This window comes from Electrophorus electricus, chromosome 3 (assembly GCF_041902795.1).
Source record: "Electrophorus electricus isolate QZ-2024a chromosome 3, ASM4190279v1, whole genome shotgun sequence".
Taxonomy (NCBI): Eukaryota; Metazoa; Chordata; class Actinopteri; order Gymnotiformes; family Gymnotidae; genus Electrophorus; species Electrophorus electricus.
In genome coordinates this window covers 36,269,810-36,289,490 of record NC_137499.1, presented here as the reverse complement: position 1 = coordinate 36,289,490, position 19,681 = coordinate 36,269,810, and the positions used below count along the sequence as shown (strand labels likewise).

The 19,681-nt window shown below is 45.2% G+C and overlaps 3 protein-coding genes across 17 annotated transcripts in view; all 3 read left to right on the top strand.

Annotated features, from left to right (window-relative positions):
• Positions 1-5,498, top strand: part of ttyh2l (tweety homolog 2, like) — a 23,005-nt gene extending 17,507 nt beyond the window's left edge. The window contains exons 7-14 of one of the 4 annotated variants that reach the window (XM_027010779.3): positions 557-626; positions 830-885; positions 1,467-1,559; positions 1,670-1,762; positions 1,877-2,019; positions 2,110-2,292; positions 2,389-2,467; positions 4,361-5,498. In XM_027010779.3, the coding sequence (XP_026866580.3) occupies positions 557-626; positions 830-885; positions 1,467-1,559; positions 1,670-1,762; positions 1,877-2,019; positions 2,110-2,292; positions 2,389-2,467; positions 4,361-4,441 (798 nt within the window). In that variant the 3' untranslated portion in view covers positions 4,442-5,498. The remainder of the gene's footprint in view (positions 1-556; positions 627-829; positions 886-1,466; positions 1,560-1,669; positions 1,763-1,876; positions 2,020-2,109; positions 2,293-2,388; positions 2,468-4,360) is intronic. The other 3 variants (XM_081711339.1, XM_081711340.1, XM_081711341.1) reach the window with 3 other exon arrangements.
• A 372-nt stretch (positions 5,499-5,870) lies between these two features.
• On the top strand, positions 5,871-9,315 carry LOC113577876 (charged multivesicular body protein 6). Of its 2 annotated transcripts, XR_014122848.1 has the most exons (9): positions 5,871-6,100; positions 6,561-6,670; positions 6,894-6,981; positions 7,138-7,224; positions 7,605-7,670; positions 7,830-7,910; positions 8,060-8,126; positions 8,251-8,358; positions 9,135-9,315. XR_014122848.1 is itself a non-coding variant. In XM_027010778.3 (8 exons), exons 1-8 carry the CDS (start codon positions 6,035-6,037, stop codon positions 8,298-8,300), a joined length of 615 nt encoding a protein of 204 aa, XP_026866579.2. In that variant the 5' UTR covers positions 5,873-6,034; the 3' UTR covers positions 8,301-9,315. The 2 variants fall into 2 exon arrangements, 1 of the variants encoding a protein (XP_026866579.2); XM_027010778.3 differs by having other exon boundaries at positions 5,873-6,100; positions 8,251-9,315.
• A 615-nt stretch (positions 9,316-9,930) lies between these two features.
• The window catches only part of baiap2a (BAR/IMD domain containing adaptor protein 2a), a 36,727-nt gene continuing 26,976 nt past the window's right edge, over positions 9,931-19,681 (top strand). For 8 of the 11 annotated variants that reach the window (XR_014122847.1, XM_081711336.1, XM_081711335.1 and 5 more), the window contains exon 1: positions 9,932-10,178. Coding sequence is in view for 9 of the 11 variants with exons in the window: in XM_081711336.1 (XP_081567462.1) it covers positions 10,107-10,178 (72 nt within the window). In the remaining 2 variants the exon portion in view is untranslated. Of the gene's footprint in view, positions 10,179-19,681 lie in introns of all 11 variants that reach the window. The other 3 variants (XM_081711334.1, XM_081711333.1, XM_027010830.3) reach the window with 2 other exon arrangements.

Below are 19,681 nucleotides of genomic sequence, written 5' to 3'. Positions count from 1 at the left end.
GTCCAGAACTACGCTGGGATTCCTACAGGAGATGTGTACATTTGATTGATGCATTCCAGATGATTCTTCTTCTTCACAAGAAATGAGCCTTTTTTGGTCATCGTGTTGGTATTCCACGAGAGAGTCACCCTGTGGCTGAGGTTTGGTGTGTTTATGCCAAGAAAAGGATCCCTCCAGTGGCACGGAGCCTGGAAGTATTTAAGCATGACCATCAGTCCTGCCCAGGCCCGAGTAGACGAGCCAAGAGCACTGGTCCTGTTGCAGGCAGAAAAGTAGATTACAGGGTTTACAGCAGCTCTGGAGTTGTGTATAATTTCCACAACATATACAACATTCCCTAAATTCAGTCTTATACACATGTGTCTCTAAAATTGCTACAAAGTTATGTACACGGTCTTTCTCACACTGTCCCTAGTCCTATGCTTACACACACGTGTAACTGTGCACACACACACACACACACACACACACACTCAAGCTCTCTCTCTCTATGTCTCCGTATGCCTGTCTCTGTTTTGCTGATTTTTAAGTAAACATGTTTCTTCAACTGTCAAAGGGCACCAGTGACCTTTGCGTGTCCCCCGACAAGTTCATCGTAAACCGAACGAAGACGTTCCTAACGGAAGGCAAGTCACTACAACAGAGCTACATCAAGGATACGACAGCACACGCCAGGCTCCTAACACTCAATATCCTGTATATGAATTAAACCATTGCTGCACAGTTCATGACTATAAGCAGCTATGAGGAACCCTGGCTAAGGGAGCAGGCCAGGGTTGGGGGTTGAGCCCTGACAGGCACAGCTGACGGGGTCCGTTCTCTCTCGCAGATGTTGTCCACTACTACCTCTACTGCAGCCAGTCCCTTGCCAGCCCCTTTCAGCAGGTGCGTCCGTCCTGTACACGTCCTGTTCACCAGCATTCCTGTCAGGCTTTGTGAGCGGGGCAGTCTCCAGGAGCCCAGGGCATAACTGGAGTGGTTAATTGAGAGAAAGCGCTGTGTTAAACCCCATTATTATGGCACAGCTAAAATATCAGCACACTCAATTTAATTACTTAAAGGCGATATGGAAATAAACTTTGATCAAAGGGAATCCTTTTAGTCTGTGGATTTGTGGTAATTAGCTTTGTCTCGCTTCCATAGAGCACCCGAGGGATTGCTTTAAAAGCTTTTATAGAAATACAGGCATTACTTTAGGCTGTTGAAACTCAACAGTTTTTCATCATTTATTAAGTAAACATCCTTGGGGCCAAATGCATGAGGCAGAGCCCGATAGTCAGAAGAAGATGGAGATTACAACCATCAGAGGATTTGCATGAAGGATATAAGATGCGGATTAACTCACCTGTTGATCCAATACACCTCCAAAAATATCGAAATGCATTATGTATCATGGCTCTTGGGACCAGGCTGTGATCATGCGCTCGGTTAAGCGCTTCCTCTTTCTCTCCCTGCTGATGTCGCAGTCTCTGACCATCTTCCAGAGGTCTCTGACAACCATGCAGATACAGGTGCAGGGTCTACTGCAGTTCTCCCTCGCCGTCTTCCCCACTGCTGAGGTAAGAGCTTCCCCACTTCCTGCACAGTTCCGGCCAGTTACGACCGCTCTTTCACCTTGCGACTGTAGACTGCGTATCATTATGAATGTTACCGTGAGCCTGTTCACCAGAGGGACCTGCTGGGAATTCAGCGGCTGCTGAACTCCACTGAGTCCGGCTTGCACCAGCTCACTGTGCTGCTGGACTGCCGAAGCCTGCATAAGGTGAGCAGCTGGCAGGCAAAGAGCACTGTGCTCCTCTCTAACACAGTGCGCTCTGACATGCCATCTGTGTGTGTGTGTGTGTGTGTGTGTGTGTGTGTGTGTGTGTGCTGGTAGGACTACCTGGATGGTCTAGTGGGCCTGTGCTATGATGGGGTGGAGGGCGTGCTCTATCTGTGCCTTTTCTCCCTGCTGGCAGCTGCCGCCTTCTGCGTCATGCTATGCGCCATCCCGCGATCGTTCAGCCTCCTGGTCAGCAGGTAGGCATGTCCTCCAGCCTCAGACCCAGCGCCCCCTCACGCATTACGGACAACTAACGCGATCCCTCCGCTCCCTTCCCCCACCCGCAGGGACGGGGACCACGACGTAGATGAGGAGGATCCCTTTAATCCGCGGGCGCAGCGCATGGCCGCCTACGGTTCGAACCGAAGCAATGTGCACAGCTTCTGCAGCTACAGCAGCAGTTTGGGCAGTCAGGGCAGCCTGCAGCCTCCGATGCCGACCTCGTCCGGCACGCCTGCCCCCGAGTACATGTGAGATAAGTCCCATCCTGTGTCCACCCATGCTCAAATATAACCACACCAAAAAGCTTGGAAAAGACAAGTTACTCCTTCATCCTTCTGTACTAGGAATCAGTCAATGCTGTTCGGAGGGATTCCGCAATATGAGAATGTGCCGTTGATCGGGAGAGGCTCACCGCCACCCTCGGTATGTTGGGTTTTGTTGCTTCCCGTAAAAGTAAAACGAAGCCAATAGTCAGGCTTATCAAAATCAAAACAACCAGCTACTTCACTGTGCATTGAGACAATCCAGCTCATGAACAGGTTATTGAGTTAGAGTTGGTGCAAGACTGCCCTCTGCTGGTTGTAAGATGTAGCGTCTAATACCGCTTCTCTCACTCGCTTTAAAGCTTTGTTTTTAGTCCAAAAATAAACTAAGTAAATTTAAAAAATGAGAAAACTTCATCTGATTTCTCCTGGTAGTGTTCTTCTCTTTTTATTACATATCTCTTCATCATATGAAAAGAGTCAAACGAGTAGGCTAAATTATAAACAGCTCAGATCTTTCGTCCTGATCTCCTACTTCAGAGGGCTTGGTAATAGTCCAGCAGTGTTGCGTAACCTGCTGAAAATGAGATGAATCCAAAACAGCAAGAGACAGAGTGCACTTTCCAACTGAATGTGGTTAAATGATGGAGCATCTATATGATCTCGGGACTCCGAGATTTAGGTGAGATGCGGTGCAGTCCTGCCCAGGGGAACTGTGGTGTAGTCCTGCCCAGGGGCCCTATGAGAGGCACTGGCATACTAGTACAGAGCTGCCGTAAAAGCGGATGGTGAGCTATGGCAGAGGAAGCACATTCACTGTGGTTGTGAATCCTGGGTGAGTTGCCTTCTTAAAGCATCTCAGTGTGTCACTGTAAATATATATTAACACCAAGAAAATTAGTTGAGAAACATTTTTCGCAATTGTAAAATCTGGAGTCTGCAGTTTATATGTACGAACATGCAAAAGAATTATCTGAGATTCAAACGTAAGCTTTTCTTTAGATTATTAATGATGGTTTTTAAATATTTATGAATGAAATTCACACATTAAATCATTAAGCAAAGTGTGGCATAGTAGTTCATCTAATTCTTAATGACTGAGCTACTAAAAAAAAAAAAAACCTTAACATTTCAAGCTAAAACGCATAGACAAAACTCTTTACACCCATCAGAATATCTACACAGTAGAAACACCACAAGCAGTACCACAGTCACACAGGCCAAACCGGAACGTGATATCATGAAAGGTGGACAGTTCATTCACTGAGGGTGTTTAGTCTTCATTACTATCAGAAATGGCAGACGCTGAAGCCAAAGCCAATTATCTTTTTCATGGCATCTCACTTCATATTTTGATTCATTAAATGTAAATGAACACAGAGAGCAATTTGCAGTTCACAAGAATAATGTGCAAAGATATCCAGCTGTTAAGAATCCATCCAAACGTAGCTAATTCCCAGTGCCATGGGAATCATTTGTTAATGATTTTCATGGAATATTATTTTGCAGCTAACTGAGTGTCTTTTTTCCCTTTATCATTGCTGGAGATGCATCCCCCTACAGTTAAGAACAGGGAGTCGTCTCCCTCGCACGTCCAGTGCCTTGTCCCTCATCCCTCGTCCTCGTGTCTCCTGCTTACTTCGTCCCCCTCAGCCAATGAATCCCTGATCCACAAAGTGGGCTTCTTGGAAGTTCACCCGCACTCTCTGTCAGAGCACTGCTAAACACTTTGTTTGGTTGGATTAAATAGCTCGTGGAATTCTTACTCCACATTTACTTGACCTGTTGCTGTTTTGCTGTTGTTTGTTTGTTTGTTTGTTTGTTTGTTTTGTCTCAGAGGGCACACCAGGCTCACCTTCTTATGTCGGCTTTAAAAGCACTTCTGCTCATCACTGTTCACACAGTGGATGTTGCGGTGATATGATAAAACAGGACACCACCTCTCAACTGAACCTGATTTGCTGAGTTCATACAGACTTAGCAGCAGTAGGAAGACATGAACGATGTAGATAATGGAGATTCTTAGCTTTTCTCTTCTCTGCCTTTCTCACAGTATTCACCCAGCATGAGGAATACCTACTTATCTATGACTGATGCCCAGATCAGACCCTGTGGAAGAGACTTCCAGGTCTAGATTGTTGGTGTTCTCTCCACACTCCAGTGTGAAGATTTTTTTCTCAGATACTGCATGTACCCCAGACTGAAACCACACAGCCTCCTCATCTCCAAAGTTAAGGGCGGAACATCAGCGAGGACCTTTGTCCGCTCTATACAAAAGCATAACTAAGCGGGTGATGAAAGAAGAAATAATGGGGAAAAACAACAAAAACAGCCATTTTGTTGAACTTACCACACAAATGCATTCAGCTCCATCGTGAGCTTTTTAATAGTCTTTTATTTGGTTTTGAAGTGGACCAATGGACAAATGGACACAAATGTGACATGAGGCCAACAGGTGTGACGAAACTTCCTGCCTGCTACAGAGAGCTTCCCCGTTAGACGTATTGGCTTTGTTGTGCGTTATGATGAAGGAATGTCTTTACCACTGATGCTTCTATACACAGTTATGATGCTGCAATGAAACTTTACCTCACTGGTGTTTTGCATTTAGTACTCAAGTGATCAGTTATGTTTTGAAGCAATGAGAGTGGTGTCCCACTCAGAACTGTATCTTAGTCATGTATTAAAGTAGCTTTATTAATGGTGCCAATTTGGGTATGGGAAGCGAACAGCATTTTATTAAATTTAAGCTCAGGTTCTGTGAGAACTTCCCTGTTAAATTTTTGTGTTAACCATCATTACCTATTTAGCAATCTAGACTGACATTATGCAAGGTTTAGGCTGACCCATTTTCCTGTATCAAACACTTAAGTGTTTGTAAACTGATGTATTGTGTGAATATGGTTGAAACAAGGAACTAAAGATGTTTGTATAAGTGTGTTTTGAGAGTGTACATATCTTGTTGCCTTTAAAGGTATGATACTGGCATTCTGGTTTAGGTATTTCTCATAAGACGTATTTGACTAAATGTACTACTGTCAATAATATATAGCCTGAATCCTAGCATGATTTCTTGATGATCTCTTCATAAAATGTGTCAAAAGATTCTCAAAAGTGCTGTTTCTCCCCCCCTTTTTTTTTTTTTACACCAATTTGGTATGTGTAAGAACTGATTAAAGAAATAATTTGTCCGTTTTATTGTTAATTATTTTATTACAAAATGAATTTACATGTACACTGTGAAAATGTCTAAAGATTATGTCCTAACTTTAGACTTTCTTAGATTTACCCGAGACATTTTCAGATAATCTTTGAGAAACAACTGATTTTAGTTCTCATTTTGGTTGTGAATGTATAAATGTTTCTGTTCGTCCGACAAATGTTTACGCTATTGTGGCTTTGTGCTTCTCCAACTTCCGGTGGCCATGGGACGACCATCACAGGGTTTGGGGTGACAGTGTATTCTGATGTAGGACCGGTTCCGTCCACCCAAAAATCCCAAACTGAGGCAATAGAGCTGACCTCAGATCAGGGCAACGACCGCAGAACTCTGGGTGGATTAGCAGCTACTTCCTGTTTGCTTGCTAACTGCATCCTAGTGCTTCAGACCGACTATGAACAATGTGAACGACACTCGACAAATCATTGACATGTATTCCAAAAAGACATAATTTATATTTCAGAAAAGCGAGTCGACCGTAGCAGAGTGCGGGGATGTTGTTTCGCAATGGGAAACGTTTTGGGCAGAAAGGGACACCCAAATCCAGTCACCGAGCAAGACAGGGCGATTTTGGTAGCTAACGCTAGCGATAACCCATATCGTTAGTTGTGATGGTCATAAAGTGTATGAGCTGTGATTTTTGTTTGTGCAATTTTACAGTTTAGCTAAGTAATGTCAAACGTATAACGTTACTTAAATGTAACCAGGATAACTAGCTTGTATTCAACTAGCTAGGCTAACAACAGCAAGCAGGACCTGTGTCCTATTTACCAGTCCATGGAGGTTTTTGTTGACAGTTATGAACCTAGCGTAGCTATGCCTGATTTCGTGCCAACCTGCTTTAGAGAAAACACACTCCTGTTCATTGCAAACAGCTATTCGGTACTACCTGTGTAACGTTAGCTAGCTAGATGGTCACAACACTAAGCAGGTTTGTTATGAACGTGCGTTGATCTCGGATGGATCGTTGGCTTATTCCAGTGTCTGGGTTAACCTGATCTATTTAACTAGCTGCTTTGTTTTCACTGACCAGCAACTGAAACATCAGCGAGATAAGCTGAGACAGTACCAGAAAAAGCTTACGTTGCAGCTAGAGAAAGAGAGACCTCTAGCCAGACAGCTCCTGAAGGATGGGAAGACGGAGTAAGCCTGCAAACTGTAATCTTCCATAAAATGCATTAGTTTAGAACCTCGCTATTACAGTAATTGGGATTTTAGAATACTAATACTTCCAAGTCCAAATACTGAGACACCGTACCTACGCATAATATAAATCACTGCACTTGTATAATGCCATCTGCATTCTGGATGGGTGAAGTTGGCTGTTAATGTGAAGGTTTTAATGACTTTTGTGCTCATGTTACAGAAAAGTTCTTCTCCTGCTCAAAAAGAAGCGCTACCAGGATCAACTGCTGGACAAGACTGAGACCCAGATAAGCAACCTAGAGCGCATGGTGAGGGTATATCCTGAGACTGCACTGATCCAAAAGAATGACACTCTGCAGAAGACTTCACTCGATGGAAGTGTCCTACTTTCTTCTTTTCTTTGTGGTATAGCAGAATGCAGTATTGTGGATGCATAAAAGTATGGAAGTGTGCTCTCTTCTCAGGTCCAAGACCTCGAATATGCTCAGATTGAGATGAAGGTCCTGGAAGGTCTGAAGATTGGCAGTGACTGCCTGACAAAAATGCATGAGGTAAGGAATTCACGCAGCATTTGGTGTGGGGGTGTGTTTCAGCAGTCTGTAACCTTCAACAGCAAAACAACTTTTTTTTTTTTTTTTTTAATACACGACGTTTGTCTAAACGAGAAAAGTAGAATTAAAGAATACAGGCAATGATAAAAGGATTAAGGGATTAGAGATGGACACTGCCTAGACCCAGAGCACTGTTTCTGTAGACTTTACATCCGTAAAACCCACTTTCTTGATTTCTTTCACAACTAACCACCAGCATTGAGCCTTCTCGAAAATTCTGCAAAACCGATGTATTAATTAAGTCGTGTTACTATATTTTACTTGAATTGAGTTTGTTAAAAAAAAAAAAAGCACCTTTAGTTGATATTTTATCGCATCAGGTTCTGTCCATTGAAGAAGTGGAGAGAATAATGGAGGAGACACAGGAGGCTGTAGAATATCAGAAGGTTTGTCTCCCAACACCCCGCGTATTTTTCCAGTTACTGCCCCCACGTCACTGTAAATGCTGTTCAAACAGATTGTGCTACTTTCAAACTCCATTTCCCAGCCATCGTCTGCCCTTGCTGACGCCACTGAGCCAGTGACCTTTAAATATGCCCCCACAGCAAATTGACGAGATGCTGGTAGGCTCTCTGAGCCAGGAGGACGAGGAGGCAGCGCTGACAGAGCTGGAGGCTATCACTCAGGTGTGTGTGTATAAGCGTGTGCCATCTGCATGGGGCAGATGCCGCTTGAGCCCGTTGTAGCGTCGGCACAGCCATCCGGCTCCTGGTGCCGTTCGTCCAGCAGCGAGGGCTCGCTCTGCATCTGACGCTGGTCGTCTATTCCCCTGTAGGCCAAAGATGTCCGGCTTCCGGAGGTGCCCACTGAGCCCGTGCCTGGAGCGTTGCAGACAGAGAAAGGTGGGACTGTTAGAGACATGTGCAGCAGCATCGCAGAAAGTACCAGAAACTGCCCATGTGGGGCATGTCCCATTCCCACTTTCTTACTTGTCTGTTTTCTTCATGTTTTAAAAATTTGCCATAGAGAGAAAACCAGCAAAAATCAAGGAGGACCCAGAGATGCTGGCAGCATAATGACACCCTGCAGTCTCATTATAGTGGTTTTATCAACGCCGTGTCACTACTCTTGGAAGTAAGGGCAGTGCCTAAACAGAGCACAAATACACTCTTCTGTTCCCTAAATCGTCATATACCTATAACTCAGCACATGCATGCAGTGTCATGTGAAATATTTTATACTTTGGAAATGCAAAAAAAAAAAAAAAAGATTTAATTGACAGGCTTGAACTGTTCCTTGACACTACCACTTAATGGCACTGAAAATGTTTTGAATTTAATTGGCAAATTACATCGTTCATTTAACTCACATTAAGCAATGATTTGATTAATAGCAAAGTAATTTGATTATGACAGATGTACACCGCTACTGCTCTTGTGACTGTGTTTAGAAAATAAGTGGAAAACACAGAAATAACATAATCAGCCATTTGCAGCCAAGGCAATAAAGTTCTTCAATAAGACAACATTTCAATTTATCTTGAAATTCTAGGTAGATAATTGTAGTCTTTACTGTTTGAGGTTTCTTCCTCATAATCCATAAGGCTGTCATTTAAGGTTTGAGTTAATTGGTCAAAATATTTTAAAGAAGCTGTCCTGCTATCTTGACCTTTTTGTATTTAAATGTGAAGTCCCTATCTGTGTTCTGTGTTAGCTAGGTTCTCTATTATATAATAGCATGACCACCAGGTGGCTCTCTAAACCTTGATATTGGATCTCCACGGAGTCCCTCGCTGTGACAGACACATCTTATGAAAGGTTTTTGCAGATCAAGTGTCGGTATCTGTGATTATTTAGAAAGATATTTATCCAGGTGACAATTGGTTTCCTTTCTTCCTCTTTGTTTGGCAGCTTGGGTGAGCGAGGTGTTAATAAACGTAAGCTATCTTATGCATTAGCTCATACTGTGTTTTTAAGGACTCACTTCTGATTGACACTTGCAGTCAACTTTCTAATACTGTCTAAATACAAAGGTGTGGTGATGTATTCTACTGTAATAATGGTGAAATAAAGAATCAGTGTGTGGCTTTGGTTCAAGTTTTGATCAGGTGATCAGATTGCAAACTTCCCATTGCAACACTTTATTTTCAGACCAAATAAGACTTTATGTTTTCAGTTAATAAACAATATTCACTTCAATAACCAGAAGGTTACTTAAGCCTCACACGAACATGTGGGCATCTTGCATTGTTCTTCCACCCACAAGCTTCTAGCGGTTTGTGCTAAGTGAGCGCTTTAATTTTTACAATTTGTGAAGAGTAACACTAATGAGCTATGAGCTATTTGTGTTGTTTAGCTTTCTCTATCTATCTATCTATATCTATCTATCTATCTATCTATCTATCTATCTATGTATATATATATACATACACACGAAAGAGAGTGTGTAATATTAAAATGTGCGTGTATTCATATATCTAGGTTGACAACTCAGGAGGAATTTGAAAATTTTGTATATTAATATATACATTAACTTACATTAGTTATATAACATACAGTGGTTAGTTATTTTATTTTTCCCCTCTATCAGTTACACTTGCTTGTCATGCTTCTAAGACGGAGAGCGCGTAATGCGTACAGGTACGTAAAGCCACTCCTTGTAGGCGGGGCCACTCCAAACTGAGCGAACAGTTTCAATTACTGCCGCTCGGTGGGCGCTTTACTCTTCTGCTGCGAAAGACTCGCCGAGCTCATTGAGCAACGGAAAAAAAGACAGTTCCCATAGGCAAGATTCGCAGCTGAGTCTTATCACGTCCTCAGCTGTTCGTAGGAGACCGAAAGTACTGTGTTCGGATAACCATCTTTTGATCAAGAAGAGTGTTAATGGTTTGGACTGAAGAATTCACAATGTCTCGTACCGACGAGGTCCACCGCATTACGGAAAATGTATACAAGGTAAAGTAGTTGCTGATAAGTTCTGGGTTACAGGTCTTGCTAAGTAAATGCCTACTTTATTCTTAGTCGGCTATGCGACGCGTGATCTATCGTGATCTATCGAGAATTTTCAGCCTACTTAAACGTACTGGACTTGGCATTCCACTTTAGTCGCTGAACTGGTGTTCAGCGCGCTACGTAGTACCGCAAAGAGAATAAATACTTTAGTCGATGTGCTTGTTGGCAGGGAAGGGAGAAATCGCTTATCTTGATCAGTGGTCAAACTTGGTGCTTTGGGTATGGACGACAGGAGGCTTTTTAACAGCGTGTCCGCGTTTTGTATCTCCTATAAATCTCTCTCTGGCTCTCTCATATGACATTACATCTCCACCGTGCGCAATCCCAGGGGCTTGGCTTTTGGTCAGGTAGGTAGGGCATTCCATCACTACGTTTTCAACAGGAGGGGGGACGGGCTGCTGTGTTGCAACAGGTTCAGTCATCTCTGACCCCAGGGGGATTCACTACAAAAGTCTATGCAGTGTGCAGCTTACTGGTGACATACAGCCAGAAAAAAGACGAGCTTTACTCTCCAGTTGGATTAAACACCTTTCCCGCGATAAACCTGTTAAATAGGCCATCTGAAGTCCAACACCTAAAACGAGGACAAAGAAACTATTGAGTGATCAAGGCCAGGCGGATGTGTCCTGTAGGCGAGTGCTGTCGTTTGCCTCGCAGAACACGTGAAACTGCGCAATGGCTCACCGATCCACACCGTATTCACGCCAGTCTGTTCTGTATTCAAACGTATTTTTGCCATTTGCGCTACGTGCATGATTGTTAGTCACGTCGTGTCAGCCGCAGGTGCTAATATGGCGCATTTGCTTTTTGTGCGGAGCACAGGTTTGTGCCATGGTTGTCTGTACATGGTCACTGAGGGCGTGAGCCAGCGATGGAATCAAAAAGCACATTAGATTGCCTGGCTCATTTAGACATGGTGTGAAGCAGCTACATACAACGGGCTGTGTCCTTCCAGTTTGACCTGTCTAAAATAAATATTCCTGCTATTTACGGAATGACTGTGTGTTATTTGAGAGGAGTGTGTGTGTGTGTGTGTGTGTGTGTGTGTGTGTGTGTGTGTGTGTGTGTGAGAGAGAGAGAGAGAGGCTAGGATGTGAAAGCTGAATGTGCATTGCATAGTCAGTGGAGATTCTGATATGGGCCTACAGCTGCTGAATAATCAGAGGAGAGTGTCATTTGCAGTGTCATGAGTCATGGCTGATTGCAGGTGAGCGTGTGTTTAAATACAGGGTGTGGGTATACATTTGATTTAAGCTTTGTTGGGCACACACACCAGCACACTCATAATAAGCACACTCCCTAACTGTTAGCAATCACTTGTTGAGGAACCGGCCGAGCAGTAACAGGCCCTCGCTATGAGTCACCCCCCCCCCCTCCCCTCCCCTCCCCTCCCCCCCCTCTTTTCAGACAGAGTCGAGGGTTCGACACTTTCAGGCTCTGCCGAGACTCTCGGCTCCACCCAGCCTCCAGACAGAGCTGGATATGAAAAGGCTTCCGTCCACCTGGGAGAGGGAGGGGGCATGTCAGGCCCTGGCTTCACCTGGGTGGCTCCAGGCTCGAGCCACCTGGACCTCACCAAACTTCTCAAGGACTGTGAATCATCCCGCGCCAGCCAAATCATACTAGTGGCTGCAAGCCCAGAGTGCATAAGAGGCTGTTAAAGGGGCCTGATGCACACACGGTACCTGTTGCTGAGTGTGGGGCAGGGTGTGACTTGTCGAGAATCCTCAGCCAAAACGGCGCTCAAAAGGGGAGTGTCCCGGGTGCCTCTCCCAAACAGTCAACTGTAGGGAGGTTTGCCTGCTTAGATGGCTGGCTTACTGGTCTGTATCCCATAGCACAAACTACTGGGTGTGACGTTGGCTAATGCATACCAAACCTGTCATGTTGATGAGAAGTGGTTACACGTTTTTCCGTTCAAAAACTTTCACTTGGTAACAGGGTAATCTGAGAAATATTATTACATTGTGCTTGTTCGGAGACAAGTTTTATTAGTTATTACAACTAGGCGGTATGATTTGATTAAAAAAGACAGGACTGCATTTCAGTGTGCATATGGGGAAATCTAGGTGGTTTCTTAGCAACAACATGCTATTAAGTGTTTCTGTCATTACTGTGTCATGAGTGAGCAGGAGGGAGGGTAGAGAAGGTCTTTGGAGGAAATTGAGTGCTTAGGAAATAGGAATGTACTGTAGAAAGGCAGAAAGTATCGCTTTGTTTAGATCACTTAAAAGGCTTTTGGGGGGGCTTTTAGCATTTTTGCTTATGTTATGTCCACTGTAATTGCCCTCTTCTGACCCCTAAGCCATGCTGAGTTGCACTGCATTTACCGTCTTAATCCAATGGCTGCTTTGTCTCCGAGTTGCCCTGCAGTTTATTTATCCATTTAAAATGAGTTCTAGCATCAACAAAGGTATAACCTTTGCTGCATGATTAGAATGCCCAGGGCCTTTGAAGGCAACGTTTGTTTGTTTTTCCCACTGATTCCTGACAGTCATTTGGAACGGTGTGTGTGTGTCACGAAATGGGTTTTATAAGAAGAGGCTCAGATCGACTGCATACACCCACACTCTCGCCAAGTCTGGAGGCGGATGGCTCTGAGCTGCTGCTGTGTCTTATTGTCAGCGCTCCCTCTTTTAAAAGCGCCTCGGAAACGAGACGAGCTCTTAAACTAACCTCGCCGAGCACTCATGAAACTGGAGCTTTCGAACAACGCGCCGCCTGATTAACGAACGTGTTGAGGTCGAAGCAGTGGAACTGCGAGCTCACGTGGCACCGGCGCGTCGGGCTGCTCTGCGCGCCATTGCGTTTCGGCCCGAGGGGGTCGTACTGTTACGATGAGACGGTTTCCAGGGTCTTTTTTGAAGGCCCGGGTTGCGTTATCTTCTCTGTGTCTCGCGTTCAAGAGCGAGAAGCGTGAATGGGATGACGGCGGTGCCCCTGGCTAAGGAGAGCGAGTGTGGGAATGAGGAAAAAAGCCGAAAGGAGTGGATGAGGAGATGGGAGGGGGCAGGGGGTGGAGAGAGCTTCCACGTCCTTGTGGAAATGGTCTGTAATTGCTACGTAGGGCTGTGGGCCTGTAATTACCCGGAGAAGAGAAGCTGGAGCAGAGGAGCATGGCGACCTCCGCACGGCGACCTCCTCGTCGCGCTTCCATGGCTCATTTGAGCGAGCGAGGGGTGGGGTGGGGTGGGTTAGTTATCAGGTCACCGTGGGATTGCTCATCTGCAGGGACTGGTGGCACGTGTTTTCACGGACACCCATGGGCTGGACTGGCTCCGGCTGAGAGGAGTTCGTTCTGTTTTCGGGCTGGCAGGATGCAGTTTAGGGCTAAATGAATCCCTGTTGTGTGGCTGTGGGTTCATGGCTTCGGTTGAGGACAGCGTAGGTCAGTTTGTGACGACCACAGTAACCTAGATCAAGCCAAACTCATATTTCTCCACATCCACGTTACGTTTTTGATGCAGGCAGACAGCCTTCACCTTACAAATGTCTGGCAGAGATAAGTGCTCTATATCCAGGGTAACACAGATCCTTCACGGGATCTCGCATGGCATGAACTCGCACTAGCTTCCTCTGCGGACGCCTTTCCCTTCGACGTTTGCTGCTCAAGATCTCGTTAGGTCAGCCGAACGAACTCCTGTAGAGTCAGAAGGTGGCAACGCCCGCGGATGACTCCCTCTTCCCAGTGCGTGGAGGGGTGTGAGCTCACCTCACAGGGCTGTTCCACACAGCGCTATTGCAGGGCAGGTGAGCAAACCCATCATGCTTTGGCCTTCCGACTCTGGAATTTGGAGAACCGTTACTGACGATCAAACCTTTGACTCGTGGAGGTTTGGAATTTTGAATTGCCTGGAATGATCAGTGGAACAGTTGAGTGTGTAACTTCTGCCGGGGAGTGCTTCTGCCAATCGCGCATATCTTTGTAGTCCTATATACCACGCTGATGCAAGTGTAGCTTTGTAAGGGAAACATGATTGGATTTAGTCGCTCGCAGATATCTTTCGCATAGTGCTCTTTGGTATAATGGTGAAAGTTGTAATCCATGTTGAAGAATTCATGCAGAGGAATACCTTTTGTTAAAGCAATGTTAAAGCAACACTTAGTCAGAGAGAGGCATTCAAAATCTGATCCTAATTAAGTTCTTAAAAGTAGTGATTCAAGTCGGGGGGGGGGTGGGCGGCAAAGAAGCAGACACACTGTGGTTTCCATGGACACCAGTGCCGAGTTGCCAGAGAGTGGAATGTTGTGTGTGAGGTCAGGGGGTTACAGGGATAGAGAGCTCTGCCTAACAATCTCTTTCATACACAAGGACATGGCAAGAAAACCGAGGACTTTTCACGAATTTGGGAACGTTGGTTCCGCCCTGTATTTAAATTCAAACTAGACTAAACTTTGTCTGGTCTAACACAGCTGCAGTATTGATCACCACTGCCGTTTGTCATAATCAATACCAAACCACTGCAGCCCTCCGTATGGTTTTCTCTCTTCAATTTGGTTTAAAGATGGTATGATCCAATTCTCAGCTGATGCCACAAAAGATCAATATTTCCACTAATTTCCATGACCATAACACATTTTTCTCCTGAAGCAGATAGTGACATTTTAAATGCATTTGAGGATTAATATGATCGATTTGAGGTAAACAGGTTTTGCAGTTTCTGTAGAAAAGTAATACAGTTCAAATCATATTCACCTTTTGGGGATTCTGTGTAGCCTGCACATGCATTTGAAATGGTGAATAAATAATGCACAACACTCACCTAAAGTACTGACCAAATGTTTATGTTCAGCTAAAATTTCTAAGCACATGACTAGCTGTGAACTCTGGACAGTACATTAATGCGTTAGTGTTGCAGCAGCAGACAAATTATACCTTGTAAAGGGTTTTTTTTTTTTTTTTTTTGCTAAGACATTAAGCCTTGTAATTCTGTGATGACTTCTTTATGGTCAGACCTCTGCTGAGCTACAGGAATATGCTTCTGCACATGTTACTAAAGCTCTTGTGAGGTTCAGGCTATTCTTTCTGGTACAAGGCGGGGTTCCTCGCTGGCGAGCGTAAACTCGGGCCTCGGCGACGCGTCAAACAACAACGCCAGAGGCCAGTCTAATGCAGTGCATTCTGGATATTTGAGGACCTTCGCAGGTGTGGTGGTTTGGGACACTGCTGTGTTTGGAAATGAATGGCAGGGACTGTGTTGAGTACATGATCAAGCAAGTGGCCTTGGTGGGGGGGGGGGGGCAGTCTACGTCATAATCCATGTGTTTACCTCTGAAGATGTGCTTTAACTAAGAATGCGTTTGCTTCAGGCAGGGTGACATGTAGGTACCTAAATAAACAGATGTACATGTACACAGCAGAGTTGCGCACGCAAAGAGCACACCCAACAGTTTCCTCAGACGTGTCTCTGATATTTAGGGCGAGACTGATTTTTATTTATATAGTAAATTTAAAACAACCATGGTTCAACAAAGTGCTGTACAGGCTTAATATTGAAGTGATCCTGAGGTGAAATGGATACAGTCATAGCAGTAAAAGCTAAGTCTCAAAACATATGACGCAGAAAAAGTTACAATCGCTAACCCAACTCAACTAGAGGCAAACGCCATAGTTAAAGAACTGTATCGTCAGCGTTGAATTAAGTGTCTAAAGATGGAGCAGTCGTAATACGGGAGGGAATGTTATTCCAAAGTCGGGACAGCTACTACCAAGTGTCCTCAGCTCTGCTCCTGAGCTTAGTCTCTAAAAGCATTAGGTTGGCAGACCTGGGAGCTTTCAGTGGAATACGAACCTGCAGAATCTCTGCAAGGTATGGAGGTGCCTTTCCATTGAAGGCTTCAAAACCAGTAATAAAATTTAAATCCGTCCTAAATTTCACCAGAAGCCAGTGAAGGGACGCTAGGACAGGCGATCACGTCATCCTCTCTTCCCTTTCATATCTGAAATGAGGGCTGGCGTTCCTGTGCATCTGTGCAGTCACGCGTGTGATACGAGAAGTTGTTACTTCAGCATTCCTGGTGAATGAAGCTGATCTTGCGATTAAAAATTGGATCATGTTTGGGATGTGTATTGAAAGTCGACCTTCATTTCCTCAAAGACTTCCTCCTCACTGACCCTTGATGTGATTAGGACGTGGGGAGGTGAACAGACGGCATGGCTTTGTACAGTTGCCCCGCGCGGTACACGTTCCTCCCCATTGCATGCGTCGAGTGCTCCGGGTGTGCGTGTGCTCACATGGCCCCACCGCCACTGGGTCAGCCATCGAGCCACGGAGGAATTCGCGTCGCAGGCAGGCGCCCATGGCGGCGTATCGGAAATATCTCTACTTGAGGGGATGAAGAGGCAGTAGCCACCGAGAAGGCATTTTAACAGCGGCGAATCGGCTAACATCCTGACGAGCAAGATATCTGAAGTGCTTTGGCAGAAAGCCCAGCGAGGAGCGATGTGGCTTTGGCTGTCGATGTGAGGGCGAGAAATTTATACAGGATGGCCTGTGTTCCCCTTGAAAGGGCTTGTTTCTCACCAGGATTTGTCTGACTGCTAAAGTGGTATTGTTCACCCATGGCCTTTGATTGCCAACCCAGACTGCATTTCACCTGGCAATGCAGATGCAGCAGTTTCCACTACCTTGCAACTGTTTGTTTATAGTTTTTGGTTTTTTTTTCAACTTTCTTTGCTCTCATAAGAAAAAAATCTTAGCGATTTCATATGTCATACCAATATATGACACTTTCTTTCAATTAGGATCTTAATGATGGGTTCACAATTTTTCCCTATTCTCTACCGTCATGTTTAGTAAGTCTTATCAATAGCTTTAATATTGGGGAAACTTGCTATTCCTGTTACTTCTCACTGTGATTAATACAGTCCAATTTTTTTTTTAAAAAATGGATACCCGCTGTATAGTTATTTTTGTGTTCTTGTATTTTATGATTATTCAAAACATATGAATAACAGTAATCACATGAGCATAATTTATTGCTCCTGTACATGTACAGTTAAGATGATGAGTATGGGTTTCTGTTTTCCCAGCAGAGCATTTAAAAACATGCACAGAACTACACTAAGCCTCCTGTATTAGAGAAGACTCAGAAAAGGGTCACGAGAGAGGCGTGTTTCGAAGTACCAAGGCTGTCATTGATTTAAAAACTAAACAGTATGACTCAGTCTTGGTGGCACACCTTTAGCTTTACTGATACAGAAGAGCCTCATAAACCAGTAACTTTGACAAGGTAGTTAATGACACAGGTAGTCTGTTATAATGACTTGCACAGAGCAAGTCAGGGACTAGAAAGTATATGTTTTGTATCATCTGTGGAGTCATGTAATCTGAAATGCCTGCTCAGATCCCATGCCTGTTTACTGAGGCTCAAATACAGGTGTATGAACAGAGCTTTAGTTAGTTACTCCTCCTGGAATTAATTTCTACAGTCCTGTCACCAACAAGCTGGGCTTTGCCACAAGAGCATTGGGAAGGTTTTTGCCTAATCTTAGCAAGAGATTTGTTGTGTGGTTTTTTTGTTGTTGTTGTTTTGTTTTGTTTTTTTTAGCCAGCTTGCAGACTGCAAGCTTTTCTGCTTTTGGTCTTCACGGGTGACATCAGAAAAGCCACGCCCTTTTAGTTCTTGCTAAGTGTGTTGATAAAGGGGGGAAAAGCCCTGCACATTTGGTTTGTGACTTAACGTGGAACCTGTCTCCTGCCTGTCTGTCTCTTGACTTCATTTTTGCAGCTCTGTTGCCGTGTCACTGAAGTGAAGTGGTGCGTGTGCCCCCCCCTTACAGCGAGGCAGGAATAGCCCGGCTCAGTCGAAATGCCTGCTGGCCTCGGATTCCAATTAGCGCCTGCAATTAGGCTGGCCGATGTAGCACAAGAGGACTGGGATGGGTGATTAATTTAGTAACTGACAAAATAAGGAAACTCTGCTTACCCCTCCCCCTCAATGACCCCATCCCCAACTTATAGCACATTTGGCTCATAAACTCACGGCGTTATGCCATCATATTATCGTTGTTCCGGGTGTGCTAATGACTAAGCTTTTTGTTCGGGAGCGCTTCAAATGCGGGCGTTTGCGCTCGCTGTTCCGCGGAGATCGCCTGTCCTAACGCTGTTTGAGCTGGTGAGCATGGGAGCACTGGCGTGGAGACGACTCTGCGTTATGTAAACCTCCCACCAGCGCGCGCGCGCGCGCGCGCTCGCTCTCTCTATACAAAAGCTTGTTAAAAATGTTGCTGCTTTGCATGGTGCTTGAGGGGAAAGAACATTAGCAGGCTATTGGAGCGTTAGAGAGGAGCAGGAGGAATCGGTGGGGGTGCACGGACGAAAAGACTTTCACGCCGCCGGAACCCCCTTGAGACGTGCAGAGGTCTTCCGTCTAGCAGAAGCACTTGCTGAAGGACGCGAGGAAGCCGCGCGCCTCTGTTGTGACTGGTGTGCGCGTCCCTCCCCCGCCCCCTTTTGTTCGGCGCCAGCTGAGCTGATGTTGTAATGGATCGTGGAAATTCAAAATGACGTGAGCTCTTTTTTTTTTTTTTTTAAAGGCTGAATCCTACAAGGCTATCATTTCAACTTTGTTCCTTTGATCGCATTCTTATTGATCCTTCAGAAGACTGAGGAAACCTCACCATCTACTGGACTCTGTTTTAGCTCCACCAGTAACCAAATGTTTTACTGGTAGCTTGAAGGTCCTACACAATAGTCATAAGTTCTATTCGGGATTAACATGGCATAGAAATTTAATTTTTTAATTAGCCCCCCCCCCCCCCCCCCCCCCCCAAAAAAAAAATAAATAAAAAAAATGGTTGCACTTGATGATACACTCCTGTGCACAAATGTGCTGTGGTTCGTTCCAGTGCCTGCTGTGTTGCTGAGCCACTCTGGGCTGGCGTGCACCCTGTTATATTGGCCCCGTCAGGGCCAGACCCAGTTTCATTAGCTGCTCAGGAACTTAAACGCCAGCAGCAAGGTTACCTGGGCCGGTATGTGGAGCAACACCCCCACCCACACACACACTTCACCCAGAGTAAGCGGCCTCTACTCTTTCATCCCCAAGTGACCACCCCTGTTTGTGTTGACCGCTTATCGTTGATATCTTTCTCAATGAATAATTGAGTCAAAATTTTCAACGTGATGTGTAGCAGCACTGTGTAGTCTGGAGTCTATTAATACCTGACCTAAATCACGCAGCTTGGCTTGGCCCAAATCTGTCTTGCGCTCGACAGTGTGGTTGATGGGGGTTTGACCTGGTATCTCTCAGCACGCTGACATGTACTGATGATGCAGCTAGCGCTCGTCTGTCCTGCACTCATCTTTTTGGCTCCAGAAAGGAGCGCCTGACTGCTTCTCTCGCAGACGTGACCCGCGGATCTGGGGAGCGGTTTCCTGGTTGAGCGCAGCGAGGCCCTCAGCTCGCCTTCGCTTCGGGTGGGGAGGGCGGGTTGTTGAGGG